Raw genomic sequence first — 21984 nt, 5'->3', positions numbered from 1 at the left:
CTAATTTATTTCCTTGGACCCGTGTTAGGTCTTCAAGAAAAAAAAAAAACAGCAAAAACATAGGTCCAGTATTTCCTCTTTTTGCAAACACCTGTGTTACAGACTCTTAGCCTCCATGTAGCAAATCCAATTTTATGAACCAGGGTGTTTATATTTCAACTGAAAGCAAAACCTGTTATTTGAAAGTCATGGGATTTCACTTACATGAAGCTTGCATAATAATGAAAATGATTACAAAGGAAATTTTTTCTGATATCAGATTCAAGGTCATTTTCTACGGAAGCTAGCTGACTTCAAAAAGAAGGTCACTGAAACTCAAAATTCATAACACACACAAGTTCGCTCTCAAAATGTCAACATAAAAAGACCCAAAGCGTCAACACAAAAGACCCAAGGTCATGTGTAACAAAGAATTATTTCCTTTAAGGAGCGGATCTAGGCACTGTGAAGACCTGTGAGATGTGTAAGCAAGGCCTGATGGTCAATCTGGATGAACTGAACGTGACCGAGTTCTACAGGACGCACCAGCAGTCCCGGGTAAGACACACATGCGCACACCCACTCTGCCGCCGCAGGCTTACATAGGTGATAAGTGAGGGGTGCAAGGTAAGGGAAAAGCTCTGACCCTGATGTAAAGAATGTAGAAGGCCTGTCTGTGCATGTCATTGAGTTGGGAGTGTCCATTTAGCTCACTTCTTTGAGAAGATCTGTTACTAAATTGGACCCCTGGAGGAGTGGAAAATCTTGGTTGTCCTGGGTTGAGGTCCCGCTGCTGTCAGAGACAAAAGTAGGAAGCTGCAGTAGCTGACACAGAAATAGGAAACGTCTAGCAAGCTCTGAAACCAAATTGGCTGAAGGAATTTATGTTTAGTAGCAACGAGAGAAAAAAACCCAGGGTCTTGGAGGAAATGGTCCCCAATCTATATATCAAGTAACTCCAGGGTAATAAGGAACTACTTAACTCAAGGGTAATGAACATGTAGTAAGCACCTACTGTGCGCTTTTTAACATCGAGTGAATTAACTCTCCTGGGACATTTGGATTGCAATTCTAATACTGTGAAGGAATTAGTTAACCTTGGGTGGGAGGGTGACTTATGCCCAGGGTAATAGTTAATTGCCCAATTCTCGGACAAACAACCTCTGTTTAGAACTGCACTGCCCAGTATGAAGCCACGCCTCCTGTGGCTGATGCACAGGCGGCTACTGCCAATCAATTTGTGCTAAATACACACCAAATTTCAAAGACTCAGTACAAGAAAAAGAATGCAAAGTATCACATAAAGAAACATATTAATTATTTGTTGAAATTATAATATTTTTGATATATAAGGTTAAGTAAAATATATTAAATTAATTTCACCAGTTTTTTTCTTTTTTCCTTCTTTAATGTGGCTACTAGGAATTTTCAAATTACAGGGGCGGCTTGCATTTGTAGCTCACATTATATTTCTATTGGGTGGCACTGATCTAGAAGGTGCCTTGCACATTATAAGTAGTCAATAGATATTTATCAAGTGAAAATAACCCACATTGCCATTATAATTTCAGGCTGACCTCCCTCACAGTGTGATTAGGGAAAAAATGATTAATAATCACGACTGTAAAGCATGTAATTTAAAAACTATAAAATCATTGTTAACCACCAAAATGTCACCCTTCAGAGGAGTCACTTCGGCTCTCAGATCATTATTATCCTATATCCAGACTTTTTTTTTTTTTTTTTTTTTTTTTTTTTGCAAATAGCACAGCTGAGTCAAAAGGGTGCATGTGAGTCTGGGCAATTCTGTAGTTACATTTTTAAAATCCTAAGGCTGCTACTAGACAAAAGAATGAACTATTGGTAAGAATGGGGATCTGAACAGCGTGACTAAGAAGTTTGATATAATGGACATAATGCCACACCAGCATCGCAGAGAATGGGCACAGGAAGTGGAAAGGAGGACAGAAGGGAGGGAGGGAGAAAGAATTTCCTGAGAACTAAATTCAGTATTTTGAGTTCATACATTTTGAGGGTCTTGAATCACTCTGCCATAATCCCCAGGCACTGAGATCTGAGATGAGAAACAAAAGCGGTTCACATTCTTGGACCCTGAGGACACTGGAGTCAAAATATTGAAAGGAACCAGGCCCTCTGAGTGCCTGGTGTCAGGGTGCCAGCCTGGGTGCAGACAGGTTCCTTGCGGTCATCTTGAAGAATAGATTATTTCAGGAAACAGAGCCTGTCAGACTTCCTGAGAAGGACGTGTCCAGACAAGGCTGGGTTACCCAGAATACTGCCAGAATGGTCTGTAGACATCACAAATACCCAGCCCAGGGGAACGCCTCGTCCAGTAAACACCCCTTTGGGCCCAAGCATTTCCACATCATTCTCCCTCTGCCAAGTTACTGCTGCCACCATCTACTGTTGGTTTACCAGTGATATTTGTAGAATTGACTTGCTAACAGCAAATGTTTCCATGTGTACTAAAACATTTGCATTCATAAAGCCAGGCAGCCCACCCCACTGAAAAGCATAGCAGCTTTGACTCAGATGTGAACCTAAATCCTATTCCCTTCCTCAAAGCTGCCGTGTGACCTTGGAGAAACTACACAAGCTCTCTGGGTCTCAGTTCTCTCATCTGTAGGAAGTGGAGATGATAACTTCTACCTGACAGGGTTGGATGTTAGGAAAAGACCTGAGTACATTACCTAATATAGCGCCTGTGCGGAGAAGGCTCTCAGTAAATAAGAACCGCCATATTACAGCCACAGAGACAGCCAATATCTTCAGCCCTCCAGGGAGAAAGCTAAGTGCACCAGGACCAGGCTGAAGTCCCTCCCTGAACCAAGCCAACTGGCCCACGCAGGGGTCATACCCATATCCTTAGCCTCATTGCATCCTACCAGCTGAGATAACCAGCTATAAGCACATGCTAAAAAGAGCTGTGAAAGTGATTGTGTCAGCCATTGTCCGGGCAGGAAAAAGATGATGGCACACTCACAAAGGGTGAGTGTTGAAAGCTGAATGAAGGGCAGAAAATGTGGGCAGTGAAAGAAATGAACTAAATGACTAAGCATATGAGACTGCCAAATGGGACCGCCCCTCAGCCTGAACTGACACGGGGAGGGGGCAGTTACCAGGATCAGGAGGGCTGTAGCTATCGGATCAACAGCCTGTGACCTTCAGTAGAGGGAAGGTAACCACTGCTGCACCAGCAGAGAGGGAACAAGGGGAATGATTACCCCAGCCTCTCTCTCCTCCTACTCTCTAGTCTCCTGCCAGGACCTCCCTTTGGCCAAACCCAATGGGAAGCCAGAGGATAAGGAGCCTAGTTAGTGCAATCCACTGAGATCAGCCTCAAGGCCACCGAGCAGGGTGGCAAGTGGACCTGAAGGGGAAAATGGAAAATATCCAGCCCGGTAATTACTCCACTTGGAAGCAGAAAAGCATTGAAATTAGTTTCAGTAAGAGCTGGACAGGCCATCAAAGCCTTTTGAAAATGCCCTTTATTATAATCATAGGTGGAGACCAGATTCACAGACCCACCCTGGTGGGAGAACTACGGTCCCGAGAACCAACGAGCAATATTTATCTGCTGATGGAAAGCAGTTGAGGGCTCACTTTGACATGAGTTCTGACTGTTCCAGTAGCCCACTGGGAATTTAACAGCGTCAGTCTGCTAAAAGTCTGAGTTAAACTTGAGACACTAGAGAAACATGACTTAGACAAGTTCAGGAAGGCTCCATGGACCAAAACTGAAGTGCCTGTTGTTTAACACAAAGATACAGAAGAGGTACTACAACCTCAGCTGGTCCCCCATGCGGGCGGCCCCTAGGCCCGGCCATGGAGTTGATGTGTACACCTGTGCTTCTGCGGCCCAGATCCCCCCCTGATTCCCATGCCTTGGCTCCTCTGAACCCTCTTCGCCAACCCTCAGTGTTGTTCACCCCTGGAAAACAGGTTCCTTTATTGAGGTAGGGTAGCCCGTGCCAAACACAGACATGTACAAAGAAAGGGACAAAACCAGAAGAAACCTAGAACTTTAGCGTTAGCTCAGTCTGGCTCTCACTTGGCCTCAACTAACTAACTAGCTAACTCACTATTTTCTCATGCATTTTTCCCATTGAGATTTTTATTTTGCTTTTAATGATAAAAATCACAGACACAGAAAAACATCCCCTAATTAAAATTAACGTTTAGCTGCATGCATTTTTTTTTTCTTATTAAAATGCTGATGCCCCAGAGATTCTGATTTAATTGTCCTGGAATGGGACCAGGTATCAATTTTTGTTAAGTGTGGCAAAATACACGTAACATAAAAGTTTAACTTTTAAAACACTTATTGAGTGCCTATCGTAAGTTAGATACTGGAGATACTGTGGTTCCCCAAGACTAATCCAGTCACTGCCTTCTAACAGGGAACATTGTAAGTGAACGGTAAGAACAAGGGACACATTAGCCAAGCTGTTTGAACAGCCACAGAGGGGTCTGACCTGCTCTCCAGACCAGAGAAGTCCTTCCCGTGGAAGAGATTTTTAAGACCAGGAAGGAAAAAGAGTGAGCCCTCTATCCATATGACTTTGAGGACAAAGTCTGAGACATCTGAGATAGATACCTCCGTTGAGGTCTGACCACTGATTGGGGCCATGCCCGTTAGATGCCCAGTCGGCATCGTCAGTGGTCTTTGGCGGGGAGGGGCTTAGGTCAAAGTATGTTTTCCTGCGTTGGTTCAATGCACCTGAGTAGGAGCAGAGTGAATGCTTCCCAAGGGCCCTACAGGACACTGCAATCTAACTATCCTTACAGCTCTCATTGTGTGGTTCCCATATGGGCCCCGTGGGTCTCAGAGTGAAGGCTTCTTAGTAGGTTTTGAGTGACTAGATTAGGCTGTCCTCTAGGATGTCTGGAGAGGGGCTGCAGGAGGCCAAAGCAGCTGTGGGCCCAGGACCTGGACTAAGCACTATGGGATGCTGGCAGCTGACGGCGCATTTGTGGGCCTGTCAGGGTTTGCTGTGGTTCCGCTTCCCTTCTCTGCTTACTCAAGGATGCCTGAAAATCAAGCCTAACAGGCACAGCACACCCACTGCCTGTCTTTTGGTAGTGTTGCTTGTGAAGCAAGTCCACATCTCCCCCTGCGTGTGTCATCTTTAACCGGAAGTAGGCTCATACCTGCTTCTGGTTGGCTCACTTGGTTTTTGAGTGGAAGCAAGAACTCCTGGATGGTAACATTCCAGGCTCCAAAAACGGCCCAGGAGAAAACAGGTCTGAGGAAAATTTAGTTCACAGATTTTACACTCAAATGCCATGGAGGCCAGGCAGGTAACAGATGATCAGAATCGTCCAAGTGTCATCCAATAGGGAGTGGTGGCAAAATGGAGCGTACTCTCTCCAACTAAAGAAATCCATTTCCTTCCCTTCTTCCAGCCAGGGCACACCCACAGGTCAGATTCAGCTTATTGGCGACCCACTGTTGAGCCTTAGTTTAGAGCAGTGGTTCTCAAAAATGGTAGCATGAGTATCACCTGGAACTTCTTAGAAACGCATAGTCGTAGGCCCCACCCCAGACCCACTGAATCAGAAACTGGGAGAGAAAGGGAGGCAGTGCCCAACAAGTATGTTTTCAAAGGCTCTTGCAGTAATTCTGCTGCATGTCAAAGTTGAAGCCACTAGCATCAAAGGTTATGTGACTGAGTGGGCCACTGCCTGGTCTAAAATTACAATTTTTTTTTCTCCTTCCATCTGTATGTACATTTACTGAGCACACTATGTACTGGGCATGGGGCTAGTCACTAAGCGCACACAGGCAAACAGGGCACAGGGGTCCTTGCCCAGGATCCTATCTTCAATTCTCAGCTCTTGTAGGACGTTTTCATTTTGTAAAATATTGTGCCCACTAGTATTCCTCATTTTGCCATAACACCTTGGAGGAAACAGGCAGAACAGCGGTGACGTCTCCCCTTTTATAAATGGAGCCACTTTGGCCATGCACAATTAAAACTCTTTGCCCAAAATCATAGCCCTTGATGGCTCCAGGCTGCCTATGCCGGGGCCCACGCCTGCTGTGAGATGCAGAAGTGCTTCTGCCATCTTGGCACTACAGCTCAGGAGGGTCTCCGCGGGGCTCTGGCTGTCACTGCGCCGAAGCACAGGCCTGGCCTCACTCCATCGCAACCACGGGCAGATGTCCTTGGCCACACGCAGTCACCTAATCACCCTCACACTTGGGAGCATCTCTCGAACATATTTGAAGACTTGATAGAACATTCTGCCAGGCTGCCCGCTTCTTCAAGTGGATTAAATTGAGAATTTCCATCGGTACCAAATCTCTCGGTTGAAATGAATATTAACAAAATGAAGAGGGGGCAGGAGAAAGAGAAACATCTGGTAGGAGGGCTGAGCACTCCAGAGCACTTGACCACTGCTTCACATGCTCTCCCTTTCAAGTCTTCCCATCCGCTCTTCCCACCCACCCCCTCCTCCCACCCAACACTGCACATGGGCATCTAAATGAGATACAGTTGGGTCAGGGGAGAGGTAGGTCATGAGGAGCTGAATAAATAACACTCCCGAAACCTAGGTCATTTGGCCCTTGCTGAACAAAACGCCGTGGAACTCTTTCTGATAACTAATCCCTCCCACTTGTGGCTCGGAGTATAAGGATGACCTAGCTCATCTCTGAAACGCCTGCCCGGATTGGCTGGCCCGGCCCCTTTGTGGAGCATCACATGCTCAGCAAAGGGCCACATAAAGGAGCAGGGCCACTGAGATTTATGGCGCCGTGACAGGCTCCCTCCCACAGACCAGAGAAGAGACACAATCTGCTAGAAGTGACTTTTCAAATTATCTGCAGAAAACATTAGTGGATATTTTCCCATCTGCATGCCTCCAGGCCTTATTGAGTCATAAAAAGTAAATGATTTCCCTGAATGCTTTGACAAACCTGATAGTTCCAAGCCATTTTCTAGCTGATTGATTTGCCATTATGCTTCCGAGTGTCTCTGAGAATAAAAGGCTTACTGGCGAAGAGAGTGAGGGAGAGAAAACCATCAGCAGCTCGTAGGAAGCTACTGCTGCCGAGAAAAGCAAACAGGGGACAAGGCTTGGTTTGTCTGGAGGAGCTAAAGGGTAGGTTAGGAAGGCTTCCCAGAGGAGGTGGCTTGAGAAACAGACCATAAAGTAGTCACCGACTCATATGGAAGGTGGGAGGAGTCAATTAAAACGGAAAAAAAAAGTGAAAACAAGCAACTTCTCTGCCGGCTCCAGGCCAAGGTCAGGAGAGCACAGAAAACATGACGAAAGGCTAAAAATAGGAGGTTAACTGCTAAGGACAATTGACGAGAGCCTTTAAAGATGGGTCTGTAGGGTGGTGGAGCGACCTTGAGCAGTGACTTTGGGGCCAGTGGTCACCAAGATCTGGAGTTGGCCCTGATTCAGAAGGAGGAGCAAGCACATCATTCCTTGCTCAACTTGGGCACCTTTTCTGGCAGCTGTTTCATCCTGGATGAGGTGTGTTCTGTGCCAGCTTCCTGAGCTGCCCTTGAATGAATAGGAACAGGGAGATGGGTCTGTGAAGCACCTCAGGCTGCTGTGGGAGGAAGGAAGAGGTGCCGAGGCGGTCGCTGTGTCAAGTCCAAGCTTCAGTTATCCTGGGAAAACAGTCACAGTTCGGACCTTTCCCAAGGGGGATGTAAAGGGCCATGCCCTCTGCTGGGGTGCTTAGTCCCCTGGGGCTTCCTGAGCACTGTCTGGCTCATTCCCAAGACCTCCCCCCAGTGAGGGTTTGGCATGAGGACAGATGGGGGATTGAAGTGGCAGAGGGGAGGAGTGGCTGCTGATGCCACTAATTTATTGAAGGTCAACGAAGCATCCACAGGGTGAGGCTTTGCAGCGCAGACCGCCAAAGGAGCTGAGGACAGAGGAGCCACGGTCGGCCAGATGGCCAGATCCTCCCCATGTCCTAAGCACCAGGGAGGAAACTAACACACAACCCACCCACCAAGAAAAGGCAAAAACATTAACAAGTACAAGACACAGTATGCAAAATAAAAACAAACGCTTCAGAGTCAGGGGCTAAAGGAATCATTGGGACAATTGCAAGGAGGTGACAGTGTGACAGTGGTAAAAGAAGTTGTGGACACAGCCTGACATTCAAACCAGAGACACAAAAACAAGCCAACAGGTCAAAAGAGGAAGAGTATAAGCAAAGGCCCTGAGGGTCACAGTGCCGTCCAAGCCGGGCACCCGCTCTCTGGGGGTTAAATGGTAATAGACCAGCCTGGGCGGAAGGCCTTAGGTGAGACCATCATTAAGTATAATTTTAAAGGGAGATGCCCCCACGACATCTGTGTTCCAGATTCTCCCATGGAGAAGTTTGCCTTCCTAAGACACACATCTCCTCTGCTCAGAGGCCAGCAGCTACATAACATACATACAGCATGATGTCCACACTCCTTATTTCTGCCTAGTATGGTCCCACCTCATCATCTCCCCAGCCCATGCCAAAAAAAAAATTTTAAGTCTGCAACACCCCTCCCCCTATACTCCAGACACACCAGTGAGTAGGGAATCTTGCCCAATACACTCTCTGCTCTCTCTACCTCTATACCTTCACTTGCATTCAGTATCTCCATTTGAAAGGCCCTTAACACCCCTCAGAGCCACCTACCAAAGTCCCATCCTTTAAGGACCATCAAAGAAGATTTGTCCCATGTCAAATTCAGTGAGTCTCCTTCTTCCCCTTGCATCTCCCTTGGAGCCCTTGATGTATCCAGCCGATACAGGAGCTGTTTATGAACGAGGCACTCTCTCCTACATCTAGGGTTTTGAGGCGGGAATTCCCACCCGTTCTCAGGAATCTTTTTCACTTTCCGGTTCCCAAATCCCGAGATATAAACTGTTTTCTGTTCTCCATGATGAATCGTTTCCACAAAGTGACGGCCGATACTACCAACCACCTGGGTTCAAGGAGGTGATTTTCCTGATTTCCCAACCAACTTTTCTCAGGATTCGGGAATGGGAAAGTGAAAAAAATTCCTGAGAATGGGTGGGAATTCCCGCCTGGAAACCCTACCCACATCAGATGATGGGGTCCCAGCCGGGAGCTGAGACCTTTTGCCCATGTTCCCCACAACACCCAGCTCAAGGCTTTAACACGTTGCTGCTCCATAAATGTTCATGGTATGGAATTGAGTCTGGGGCATGGAGCTCTTCCAGGACGTCCTCAGTAGGCTGTAAAAAATTCCCGGATGGCTCTGTTCTCTGGCCCTCCAGGGTAGGCCTGGCCTTGGGACTTGCACTCTTGTCCCATGTCTTGTCACCTCTTGGCCTTATTACCCTCCACCCCATGGTTTAGATCATGAATATTTTGTAGATGAACTCGAGAACTTCCTCTTCCAAATTCAGGTACAGAATGAGCTGATGAATTCAGGCTTGTATCTGATGCTGCTGCTTCACCTCTACAAGCAGAGGTTCGCTGAGCTCGTGAGACGGAACTACAACCGGCTGGCGAGAGAGCAGGTAAGTCTGGCTCTGACCCGGACCAACCAGCAGCAGGCCCCAAAGCCTTGCAGTGCTGTTTACTAGATGTGCATTCTGTTGAGGTCCTCACGGTCACTCGGTAGGACATGGCACTGGCATCAGTAGGACTGAAACTTAGTGGCTGCTGGTTGAATAGTAAGTGATAATCACATAACCGCTTACTGGTAAACATGAGTGGTTGTTCCATGGTCATTAATGGTCATACAGGTGAGTGAGTCTCTAGGGATATTTGCCCCCCAGAATAGAGGCCAGCAAGGCTGCTGAGGCTGCGTGAACATTAGATGTGGGCATTCCCACTGCTCAAGCATGGAGGGCCTGTGAAAATCAGGGGCCTTGCCCCACAAGAAAGCTGTTTATTTCATTTGGGATCCCAGGGTACATTATTCTAGCATCTGTGTGTGAGTGCATATGCCAAGAAATAAAGGTGCTGATGGTGTTACCATTTGTCATTAGAGAAGTGACAATGTGTTTACCAGGAATGGTCACCTGTGGCTGTCTTTCCTTTAACAAGAGAAGCAGGGGCCCTCTAGGAGCTTCATGGTGCGGAGGGAGAAGCCTGGGTCTGCTCTCACTGGAGCCTGGCCTCAGCCAAGTCAACCAGGATGTAGGAGGAGGTGCACGGGCCAACCTCTGAAGTGTCTTGGTCATTGTCAAGTCAGAACCCTGAGTCCCAAGGGACTCTCCTCTTGGTTAAATGTCTCTCTGGGGCTGGGCCAGCAGAGAGCACTGGCAGGTGAGGGCACCTCCCTTATCTTAAGGTCGTGCCAGGGGCTGCTGTGCTTTGTGTTTTGCTTTCCCAGAACATCCCCTGAGGCTTGGAACTTGACCTTCTACAAGGTAAGCCAGTGTGGCAGTGAGCAAGCCAATGGTGCCATGAGGCAGTCTCGGTGACACTCTGCCACACTAGCCCATGTACCTCTCTCTCCATCTCTCTGTCTTCTCCTCTAACCTCAAGTGGACTAGAGGCATCTGCCAGCACAGTCACTGCCTGGAGACTAGAATCCAGTGATGCCACGTGTTGCTTACATTGCCGCAGACCTTGCACGACCGGAGTCTCTTGCGATCCATTTGGAACCATCTCTATTAAAAACGCCTGGTTCAGACCGTTAGTCTTAAGAATTCTAGATTTCTCCTGATGTTTTTTTCTGGCTTAAACCCTAAGCCCTCAATTAAGCAAAGAGCCTGGGTCTTTGCCAAGCTATCTCCTCAGGAATCTCACCCTCTTCTTGACCCAGGCCTGTCCTTCCTTTAACTCTTCCGTAGTTTTAATGGTGACATAAATTCCTCAGAGAAATACACTTTAAAAAAAGTAAAAATAATGGTACAGGAAGCAGGAAATGATCCTTTGTTAACATTTCTGTAACCTCATTTTCATGATGCCACATCTTTTTAATGAACTTTTTATTGCACATTGAACTTCAAAGCACCCAGGGTTGATATAGGTTACAGATGGCCACAACATCAGCACGCCAATGCCAGCAACATTAGCCTCCAAGACAGCAAAGCAAACATGAGAAGACAACAAAGCAGTACAACCCGATGGATGAAAACCAAGGCTCTAAAGTACTGACTCTGAAGAACCTTCCGGTAAAACCCTCCTAGAGCAGGAGTAAGGAGTAAGAAACACCAGGAGCGAGCTGGGAACCAGGGCAGAAGAGAGCTGAAAGGATAGGGCAACACACTTCTCTCACCACAGTTTACATTTAATTTGAAAACCCTTGAGGTAGACCTCACCCACTAAACTACCAAGCAATTGCCAGTACAAATCACCAGTTAAGAGGTACACGAATGGTAGTAGGAAAGCGAAGGACTTATGTCAAATTCACACGTCTGGATTTGAGTCTCAGTATTTTCTTGTAGAAAATACTCAGGATCTGTGGGTAACATTTAGCAAAAGAGAGGCACTACGGTTTGGAGAGAAGCCTCCTTCCCTCTCTCTTACCTACCAGTACTGGAGAACCCATTCACATTGTTCTTTTTGACTGTGCCTCCCTAAGGTGCCCAGTGATAAATGCCCGTCAGTGGTGATGAACATTCATTCACTCATTCATTCATGCCCTGGCCCGTATCAGGTGCTGAGATGGGGATCAGGAGACTGGCTACCAGACATGAGGTCATGATGTCCCTTTCTCTGTGGAGCTTATGATCAAGTTGGAATTTAGAAAACCAGAAAATAATTGGAAAGTAGCACTTGGTCAAGAGAACCGGTGGACCCAATGAATTCCCAGAAGCTGTGAAATTGACAACTCCAGGTCTTCCCTGGCTGGATTTTCAATGATCCCATAAATGAAAAATTTGTTTCCCAGGTGAGGTTGTGAGCTATTTGAAGGCAAAGCCTGGCCTTCTACTCTGTCTCTCATGATGCTGTCACACAGCGAATCATGTTTGACTCCTGACCATGTCCCAGGCGCTATGAATGCCAGGAGCATGGATTAATTCCACAGGTGCTAAATGACTGCCCAATAAAGCCTGCACGGGGGGGGGGGGGGGGGGGGGGGGCAGGGGGGAGGTGTTCACTGGTTACCTGGGTACGGAATCCTTATCTCTTTTGTACCCTACAGTCTTCCAGTGCCTAGGAAATGCCTGGCACATAGTAGGTGCTCAACAACCTTTGATGTTCAAACAATGAGTCAATGAACCAAAATCCGGAGGCTAGTCTTGAGTTATGTTTTAGAGAAAGTGATAGTACAAAACTGTGGCAAGAAAGGTACTCTAGGTAAAGGAACACCCAAGTTCAAGGTATATTTATTTATTCATTTCCTGTGTGCCTACTATGCGCCAGGTTCTAAACTAGATTCTGGGAATACAAAGATGATTAAGACACTCCTTGCCTATAAGGGATTCAGAGTCTAAAGAGAGAACAGACATGTAACCAAGAGCATCAAAAACGTGCCTGTGTTATGTAGAAGATTGAGCCAGATGTGGGAGAACATAGAGCAAAGTTAGGTGATGTGAGGAGCCGCCATTCTTGCCCCCTCCTTCCATTCCTTCCCCAGGATAGACTGTCCAGGCAGGGTCTTCAGGGACACAAGCCAACATTTCCAAGGCCTTGCTTTTAATCCAAGTAGGTTGTACTCTTTGCCGTCAGTCTTCTGACTGCTTTGAGAGCCTGGTGGCAAAGCTGCTTCCATTATTGCTCTCTTCAGCTGATCAGCTGAGGAGGTAATGTTTACACTGAATCGTGGAGATGGGCAAGGGTAGGCGGGAGGGAAAGGGCATTCCATGCAGAAGGAAATGCAAAGGCTCAGAGACCTGAAAAGACGTGCATGTTTGGGAAAGTCAAGGAGTTAAGTGTGGCCACGACTGGCAGGGAGTGAGCCTGGAGGTGTAGGCAGGGAGCAGAACGTGAAGGGTTTGTGTGCAGTTCTAGAAGGCCACTGAAGGGTTTTTAACCTGGGATTAGCAGGTCAGGAGGCCTGCATTTTTGAGAGATAATTAGAGCAGCCATGAGGTGGGTGGGCTGGAGGGGGATGAAACCAGCTGGGTAGCTGCTGCAATGGTACAGGGTAAGGGGCTGAGTTAAAAATCTGGTCACCTATCCCAAAGTATGAGCAACTGAGGTGCTGTCATATAGAGAAAACTTGGGGATGGGCAGGTCTGGATGCAGAGTCTCTTCGCATACCCACTTCATGGGATTGCTGGGAAACCACTGGAGATGGGAAGGACAGACTTGGTGGGCACAGAGTGAGGGATGGGCTGAAAGAAGGACTGAATGGCATTCTCCGTAGTGCTCAGCAGGAAACTGACCTTTCTCACTTTAGGTGCTCGTGGTAGGAGCACCTCCAGAGAACACAGGACACCACCACTCATGTGACCCCACTTGGCTCACCCTGTGATGGGGACACAGGGCTGGCCTGTGAGGTAAAGCTAAATGGATTTGCCTTCTCTCCTCTCTTCCTTTCAGCACCCACATAGGGCACTCCATTATTCAGGGCCTGCTCCCCCAAAGTCCCCTGTCCTGGGCATCCTCAGCCATGCCATAGGTCTTATCTCTACCATGCTCACTATCCCACCCAATGAAATGTACCTATACCTTGAATTTCTCTCCCTGCCTGCCCATGGCAGGTCCCCTGTACCTCTTAACAGCCTAATTCGCTAAACTCTGTAAAACAATAGAGAGCATCCCTGTCAGTGTGCTGAAAAGCAGAGGGACCCCAGGCGTTCCCCACCATTGCAGTGCCCTCCTGGAGTGAGGCCCACCTTTGTTTCCTGACCTAGCTGTGCTTTGGTAACACTGCACCTACAGGAAAATCTTCTGTAAGAAACCAGGGGGAGGGGAGTGCAATGGCTGGCCTGGGAAGCAGGTAGGGTCTTTAAGTAGCTTTTGAATCCCATTCATCCATTTATGTGTGAGGCTGGGTGAAAGTTCTCTAGGCCTTCTCCATTCATACTGTTTCTACAAACCCCAAACTCTCATCTCAAAGGACCAAACCTACCCAAAATAGGGACGGCTCAGGTTTGGCCCACACTCACCAAGATGGTGTTTCCTGGTGGAGTGTGAGAACTGGTTTAGATAGATGCGATCACCTGGCAGAGTCTAGAGGCAGAATGAGCTCATCCCAGCAGCCCAGCCCCGAGACAATGGAAGCCATGGTTAGCACAGTCCTGATATATAATTTACCAGGTAACTGGGACCGCTCCTCTACAAGAAATTCCATCCTTCTCCTGCCCTCTTCCTGGCCAATGGGTGACAGGCACCCAGGGGCCAAAGCTGCCTCCACACTGGCTAGGCAGTTGCCCCAGTAACAGTGTCCAGCACCCAGCCTGTTACAAAACCCCTCTTTTCCTGGGGGAAGAGCACCCGCCCTCTGCACTGAGCTCACATCCTTGCAGCCTGGCACAATGGGCTCCCACGGAGTACACAGTGTTTCTTATTGTGGCATAAAATGCCATAAAGTCAGAACAAAGAGGGAGTCCAGAGCCTTGATGTGCCTGCTGCTTCCTGCCAGGCAGAGAATACAAGCGATTGTTTAAAAGCCAGTGGTGAGGCAAGTGGCCAATTAGCACGGCCTTCACCCCCACGGCCTATAAATGTAATTCGGACCATCAGAATGGGATTCTGCTACTCAGATCAATTGCGGAAAGGAAGCAAGTGTGCTCACACTGCCAAATTTAGAAGCCCTGAACCAGCAAAGGTGACCTGGGTTAAACTGCGGCTGTCTTCAGGACGAGGACGCAGGTGCTGAATATCAGCATATGCCCTCGGCACCTCCGCCCATTTCCTCTGCCCCTTTAAGGTGATGTAAGGGATTCCTAGAACATTCCTGAGACTAGGGAATTATACATCTGTTCACAACTGCTTTGGAAAAACAATTCATTTTTCATTGTCTCCTTTCTCATAGTTCTCAAGAAATTTCCCACAACCCAGGCCGGAGGAAAATCAAAGTAGGTTGGGGGGGGGGGGGGTCAGTCCTACCATTTGAAGGATATTTGCTAATTTACTCTTTTTCGGTCACTGTGTTGAACCTAATACCGTGGAAGGAAGTAATGACCACCTCCCAGAGGCAAAAATAGCCCCACAAGCTTGGGAAACTCTAGCTGCAGCAATCAGGAAGGCAAGTCCAAGTACTCTGGACGCAAAGCAGATAAGAATTTTAATTCATCCTGAAAGCAAGGAAAAGGGCCAACAGAAGGGAAGACGGTATTGTGCTTGTAGGGTGCCTTGCTGCAGGTTTTTTCCTTTTCCTTTGCTGGAATTCTCCAGCTCTAGTACTTGGGGAGCCTCTCTGTGGAAGTGACCACTTTCAATCACAAGCTGGTGGCTTTCGTGGGTTTTTCTCACCATTGGGCCCAATCAAGTGGGTCTGCTGGATTCAGAGGCTGAACAAGAAAAACAGATCTCCTGAGAAAGGTCCCTCAAAGGAGACAAATCTGTCTTCAGACAGGCTCATTATCCCATATATAACCCAACAGGAGAAAAGGTGCTTAATTTAAAGCAGGAGGACTTGCAGTCAGACTCAGGAAGAACTTCTCCATCAGTGGGGAGAATAAACATTACAATGAACCTAGGGGGATGAGACAATTCCATCCCCAGAGGCTCTTCTGGGGAGAAATTTTACAACTGCCTGCCCTTAAAAGGTTTAGAACAGTGATTCCCACACAGGCTTTGCCATCAGAATCACCTGGGGACTTACCAAAAGCAGATTCCTGGGCCCCTCCCAGAGATTCCGGGTTAGACCATGGGGTGAGCCCCTGGTGATCCCGATGCAGCCGGTAACGGGGATGCTTTTGGGAACCCCCAATAGACCTGCCTGGAGAAGAAGCTGAACTACCTCCAAATAGCACAGGGTAGGGCCCAGATGACGACCCTAGAGAACCCAGTTTACAATTCAGGGCACGCAGTCCTGAGATCCAAGTGTGCATGGGGGGACCATTTTCAGAGATGCAGGGAGGGCCCTTGCCTTCGTTCACAAAAGGAACCCAGATTCCCAGTCCTGGGCGCGACTGTGTCCAACGGAGCCGGACGATGTCCCAATGTCCCCCTGCGTCCTCCGGGGGCCACTCTGGGCTGCCGCCCCCGACACCTAGCATAGTCGCTAGGGCCGACCCAAAGCGGCTGCTCCCCCTCCGGCAGCTGGGCAGCGAGCGAGCGGGAAGGGAGCGGTGCGGCCGAGAAAGACCTTTGTGTCGCGGGCGCACACACCCCATCTCGGGGAAAATGCCTCTGCGCTGCACCTCCCTGGTCCTAATCGCGGCATTTGGCGCGAGCCCCAGCTCCGGAAAGGGCGCGACATTAAGCCGACCTCGGGCGCGGGGAGTGGGGGGAGGGGGGCGGGGGACTCCGGACCCAGAGCTCAGGGCAGTGTCTCGGCGTGGTGCCGGCTGCGCCCCTCCCTAGCCCCCGCCCGGGAGGCGCCCGCGGCTCTCCCGGGTTCTTGGAAACCTGCCGCAGCCGGACGCGTCCGGGTGGGTTCAGCTGGGCAGGAGCGTCCCCTAGTGTTCAGCGCGAGCTGGTGCCTCCCTGCTGTCCCCAGAGGTGCAGCAGTGCCGAGCCTTTCCTACAGGAGCCTGAGGGCCGGGCTGGGAGGATGGGGACGGGACACCCCAGCCTCCAATTCCGGGCCCCAGGGGAAACTGATGTCTCTGGAGGGCAGGAGGAGAGCATCCCTGGGTGGTGCTTAAAAAGGAGTTTCCACGGACAGGGCTGTAGGGGGCCCTTCCTGCAAGTGCTCTGCGCTGCGACGCTGCCCTCACGTGTTGCTCGAGAGAGACGTCATTTGTCATCCCTCTTCGGGAAGCTGGGACTAGCTCTAGGATCCACCCACTCTCCCACATCAGCCCCAATGTGGGGGCAGCCAGTTCTCCCCTGGATATGTAGGTCTAGGCCCTCTCTACCTGCCCCCAGCCTGGGCTCAACCGAGGTGGGGAAGAGTCCTGCACAGAGGGACGGGCCTGGCACGCTGGTCACATGCAGCCTGTGCCTGGCTTCCTGCTAGAGCCGTAATCAAGAAAAGAGCCAGGGCGGCCAGAGGCAGATTCACATGCCTTTTGCCCTCCTGCGGGCCACACTTTCTTTGATCCCCAACAGCCAGGCATGACTCACCTGGTTGGCAGCACTTTATTAAATTGGGTTGCCAGAGCTGAGTCACAGCTGTGACCTGCCACCCTAGCTCAGTTCAGGTAAACAGGGAGGGAAAAAGGCAAAACATCAGGGCCCACCAGGTGGCACAAAGCAATGCCAGCCTCTTTGTGGTTCTGTGGTGCCCATGCCAACCTTCTCATTCTCACTAGCACCCCTCCCCTGCACCTGGGTACCGAAGCCACACATACATGCCACAGGTGACACCAAGGTAAGAGCAACTGGGGAGTGTCCCCGGGTGGGTGTGCCCAGGTCTGACAACCTGTCACATGGCTCTGACCCAGCCCCCCTGACAACTGCTTTCCAGCTGGCATAAATGTCACCACAACCAAGTCCAAGGCCAGAGAGGGAAACAATGCCTCCTACAGCCATCAAGACAGGTGTGAATAGTCTCAGGCATAAGGGTCTTTAGGCCAAAGGCTGGGCCTCCCCACCATATGCACAAGTCAAGGCAACTCGCTTTAGGGGAAAGAACAGGATGGGTGAGGGAACGGGGGCAGCTGTGGGGCTGGGGTTTCCTTGTAGCAGAGGTAGAAGCTGAGAGGGTCCAGGTAGGGGTGGGGAATGTCGATTTCTCCTGCTCCCTGTCCTTCAACAGCCAGAAACCGTTTGTTTCCTAATAGTCAGGGAGCCCTCACTCAAGCCAATGGGAAAAGAAATATACTGAGAACAAGAGTTTCCCCCAAGAATAAAGAAGAGCCCTCTCACCTCAGTTCTACCTTCTCACTTAGACTCCACTGCCATCCCAGGGCCTCTCTGCCCTCCCTCTCTGCCATCACACAATCCTCTGCTTCCAGTCATTTGATCTCTGAAAGACTTCTTTAAAACATAGGTCAATTTCCCCCTTCCCAGCCAAGTTAAGAAAGTGAGAGCATTATGTGGGGGCTTTACCCTGAGAGGTTCCTCCAGCTATTCTTCCTGCAAACATTTGCTTCACCAGGCCACGTGGGGATGTGGTGATGACTAAGGTGCTTGTGTTAAGGGACTTACAGTCAAGCTGCCCTGGCCTGGCTGAAAGCCCAGTGGGGCAGTCTAGGAATTCTCCAGCCCCAGGCTGCAGCTGTTCCCCACACTGTTCCAGGCACTGCAGCATGTGTGTGTGTGTGTGTGTGTGTGTGTGTGTGTGCGCGCGCGCATGCACACGCACTGCCAGGGGTGGGGGGGCGGGGGGGCCAGGAGGGGCAGCAATACCACACCCTCCATAGCAGATCCTGCAGTCTGCTATGGCTCTACAGCCTGAGAGATCTTCTTGCTTTCCAGATTCTGAGCTGGGAGATGGAAATGAAAGCAGCATTTATCAAAGCAACAGCCGGGTCGTCTAGCAAGAGAGCTGGCCAAGGAGCTCGGGGGCGACCTCTCCCCCAGCTGCCCTTTCTACATCCCCATATGACTCCCTTCCTCCTCCTTTTTACTAAAATTGAAGCCAGCATGTCCGCAGTTACCATTTTCACTTTATGCCACTCTCTTCTTGGGGTCTGGTTTGAGCATCTGTGGACAGCACCAGCGACCAGCCCTGCCCCAGACAACACAGGCCAAGCAGCCTGGGCTTGCTGAGCCCCTTGCAGGGTGCTCTGCTGCTGCCCCTCAGCCCAAAAGCCGCAGGGGACCCAGCAGCCCTGACAAGCCTAATGGCCTGGGGTCCCTCTGCTGAGGGTGCCTGTTTAGGCCTCAGTCCACTGAGTGGGACTAAACCACATATTCAGTAAACTGTCTTAATTCACCCAGTTTTGCTTTGTTTATTGCAGTTTCCATGGACAAAGGGTGAGGGCCTCCATTTGCAAGGAGGGGGAAGCAGTCCAACAGCCCCCACTCCACCTCCACTTCTCCTTGCTCCTCACCATCATTGTCACAAGGGATGTCACAGCCTGCACCATCATGGGCTGGGACAACCGGATGGACAGCTTGCCCCTGTAGGTACCCACTTACATGGGACCTGTTTGGTGTGTGGACTCCATGCTTCTCTCCTAATTACATCTTAGGGCCCCAAGACCAGATCAAACTTGGTGTGAAAAAATGTCAGAGAAGATTTGTGAGAAAACTGTGTGTTTGTGTTTGTGTGTGTGTGTATGTGTGTGTGTGTGTGTGTGTGTGTGTGTGTGTGAGAGAGAGAGAGAGAGAGAGAGAGGTCAAAAAAATAATAAAAGGTGGAACAAATTACTGATACATGGGGCCAGCCCGGTGGCTCGAGTGGTTGGAGCTCTATGCTCCTAACACTAAGGTTGCCGGTTCGATTCCCACATGGGCCAGTGAGCTGCACCCTCCTCAGTTAAGTACTGATACATGCAAAAACATGACGCTAAGTGAAAGAAGCCAGACACAAAAGACTCCATGTTGTATGATTCTATTTATATGCAATTTCTCGAAAAGGCAAAACTCTAGACACAGAAAGATCATTGATTGCGGGGGTTGGGACTAGGAGCGGAGGTAGACTGTAGACGACAGCTCAAGAGGACTTGTGGGAGTGATGAAGATCTTCTAAAGCTCGTTCATGCTAATGTTTATACAACTGGATGAATTTCCTAAGTTCATTGAACTGTGCATTTAAAATGGGTGAACTCTATGGTGTAATTGTAAAATATACCTCAATTAATTTTCTGAATACTGGAGGAAGGAACAGAGAAAGGGTGGGAGAAAAAAGGGAGAGAGACAAAGGTAAAATGAAGAAAAAGAGGCACTTCTCTCTCCCACCCTTAAGACCCTCACTCCTTAGACCAGGAGTGGCCACTGTAGATTTTGCTGTAAAGAGGATTTCACCTGAGATGAATTATGGTGCCAACAAGGTTTTAGGAAGACTAGACTCGAATTATCTCAAAATCTTGTCCCATCCTTCTATGTCCCACAGTTAAGCAAAGTGACTCAAGTACTACAAACAAGTAGATTCAACCAGGCAGCCTACATCCAAGATCAAAGATCAAAACAGACGTCTTTGAATGTTAATAAAGCCTAGAAGTGCCATTCAAGTCGAAAATATCTCATGAAGTAAATAAAATTCCTAAAACCTCAAATTCCTTCATTTACAAATGACGCCCCCAGCCCTTACCATTACATGAGAAAAATGAGCCTTTGTTTTTTAACTGAACTTTAAAGTTGACTGAACAGATCTGTCCAGGAGACAATACTGAGAAATGTCTAAGAAGGAACAATGCATATTTTAAAAGTTTTATAGAGATCAGGATGGAATTTGAGTGGGCTGTGTAAACACCTGACAGGTGAAATCCACACGGTAAGATGTGACAGTGTTTGAGGCAGCTACACTGAGACGGTCACAGGTTTACATCAGCCAATGTTGGGGTTTTGAAAACTATGCTCTTTCTACAGAAAACTATTTTAGAGATTTACCAGCACAAGTAGGTCTTATAACTACCCATGCCACCAAGTCTACATTGTGGCAGCCCGCGGTCTGCCTATGGGGCATCTCATGGCCTTAGGTGCCATAAAGGACCAAGTCTTATTTATTAAAAGACAGAGATGAAAAGGGCTATCTTTCCCCTCTACAACTGTATAGTGCCAGATCGATTAGAGGCTGAGGCACAACGGCTGGGACACAGGCTCTTTCCAAGCCTTTGCCTGTCAGGCAGCTGGCATCATGACCCTCAAACATTTATCAACCATCCATCAACTGTGTGCCAGGTTGTGAGGATACAGGAAAAATGACAAGGCTCATCCCTTTGGAGCTTAATGGGGTGACAGGACACATATAGAAAAAGCCAAATGGAGGTAACATGAGCCTCGGGGTACTACTACCCTGTTTCCCCGAAAATAAGACCCAGCCGGACAATCAACTCGAATGCGTCTTTTGGAGCAAAAAATAGTAAAAGACCCGGTATAATATAATATAATATTAGTACTGGGTCTTATATTATAGTAAAATAAGACCGGGTCTTATATTAACTTTGCTCCAAAAGACACCATTAGAGTTGATTGTCCGGCTAGGTCTTACTTTGGGGGAAACACAGTATGAGGTGGGCCTGGGGATAAGCATTTTACATTTATCTTGAATCTTCACAATAAGCCTGTGAGGCAGATATTATTAAGCCCATGTTACATAGGAGGAAACCTGTATTAGGGTTCTCCAGAGAAACAGAACCAGTAGGCTATATAGAGATATATAGGAAGAGATTTATTATGAGTGATTGGTTCACACAATCATGGAGGCTAAGAAGACCCATGATCTGCCGTCTGCAAGCTGAGGACCCAGGTGAGGTAGTTCCAGTTCAAACCCGAAGGCCCGAGAACTATGTGAGTCCATGTCTAAACCTGAAGGTCTAAGAACCAGGAGCCCTGATGTTCAAGGGCAGGAGAAGATGGACGGCCCAGCTCAAGCAGAGAGAAAATTTGCCTTTCCTCCGCCTTTTCTTTTCGTTCTATTCCTGCCCTCAATGGATTGGATGATGCCCACCCACACTGGGGAAGGCAATAGTCTTTACTTACGCGACCAATTCAAATGCTAATCTCTTCAGGAAACACCTTCACAAACATACTCAGAAATAATATTTTTACCAACTATTTGAGCATCCCTTAGCCCAGTCAATTAACCATGACAAAACCCAAGCTCAGGGAAGTTACATGACAGGCTCAAGTTTACAGGGTGTAGTAAGTCATTTGGCCACGGCCATGCTTCTGGCCTGCCTGAGAGGATTACCTCCATCCTTAACCAGCTTCACAAGTCAGGGGAATAGGTGGTCACTAGGGCCAATGGATGCAGCAAAGACCTGTTGGGGAGAAAGGGCTTGAAGGATGGTGGGGCCCAGGTAAGCAGAGAGGCGAGGGAGGGAAGGACAAGCGAGGAGCACACACAGATGTAGGGAGTGTGGGAGCAGCTGGTTAGAAAGGGGTCATTGGGCAGGGGAGCCAGGTGGCCCCCGAGGCCAGGTCAGGGAGCTGAG

General features: G+C 48.8%; 1 protein-coding gene across 1 annotated transcript in view; it reads left to right on the top strand.

Annotated features, from left to right (window-relative positions):
• Nucleotides 1–18549, top strand: part of MARCHF10 (membrane associated ring-CH-type finger 10) — an 85967-nt gene extending 67418 nt beyond the window's left edge. Inside the window, exons 8-11 of the mRNA XM_074320075.2 lie at nucleotides 428–537; nucleotides 9385–9498; nucleotides 14862–14904; nucleotides 18359–18549. Of these exons, the coding sequence (XP_074176176.2) occupies nucleotides 428–537; nucleotides 9385–9498; nucleotides 14862–14904; nucleotides 18359–18420 (329 nt within the window). The 3' untranslated portion in view covers nucleotides 18421–18549. The remainder of the gene's footprint in view (nucleotides 1–427; nucleotides 538–9384; nucleotides 9499–14861; nucleotides 14905–18358) is intronic.
• The last annotated feature ends 3435 nt before the right edge of the window (nucleotides 18550–21984 follow it).

This window comes from Rhinolophus sinicus, chromosome 12 (assembly GCF_057876585.1).
Source record: "Rhinolophus sinicus isolate RSI-liver-muscle chromosome 12, RSI-T2T, whole genome shotgun sequence".
In the NCBI taxonomy this organism is placed as follows: Eukaryota; Metazoa; Chordata; class Mammalia; order Chiroptera; family Rhinolophidae; genus Rhinolophus; species Rhinolophus sinicus.
This window is presented reverse-complemented; position numbering and strand designations above follow the sequence as displayed.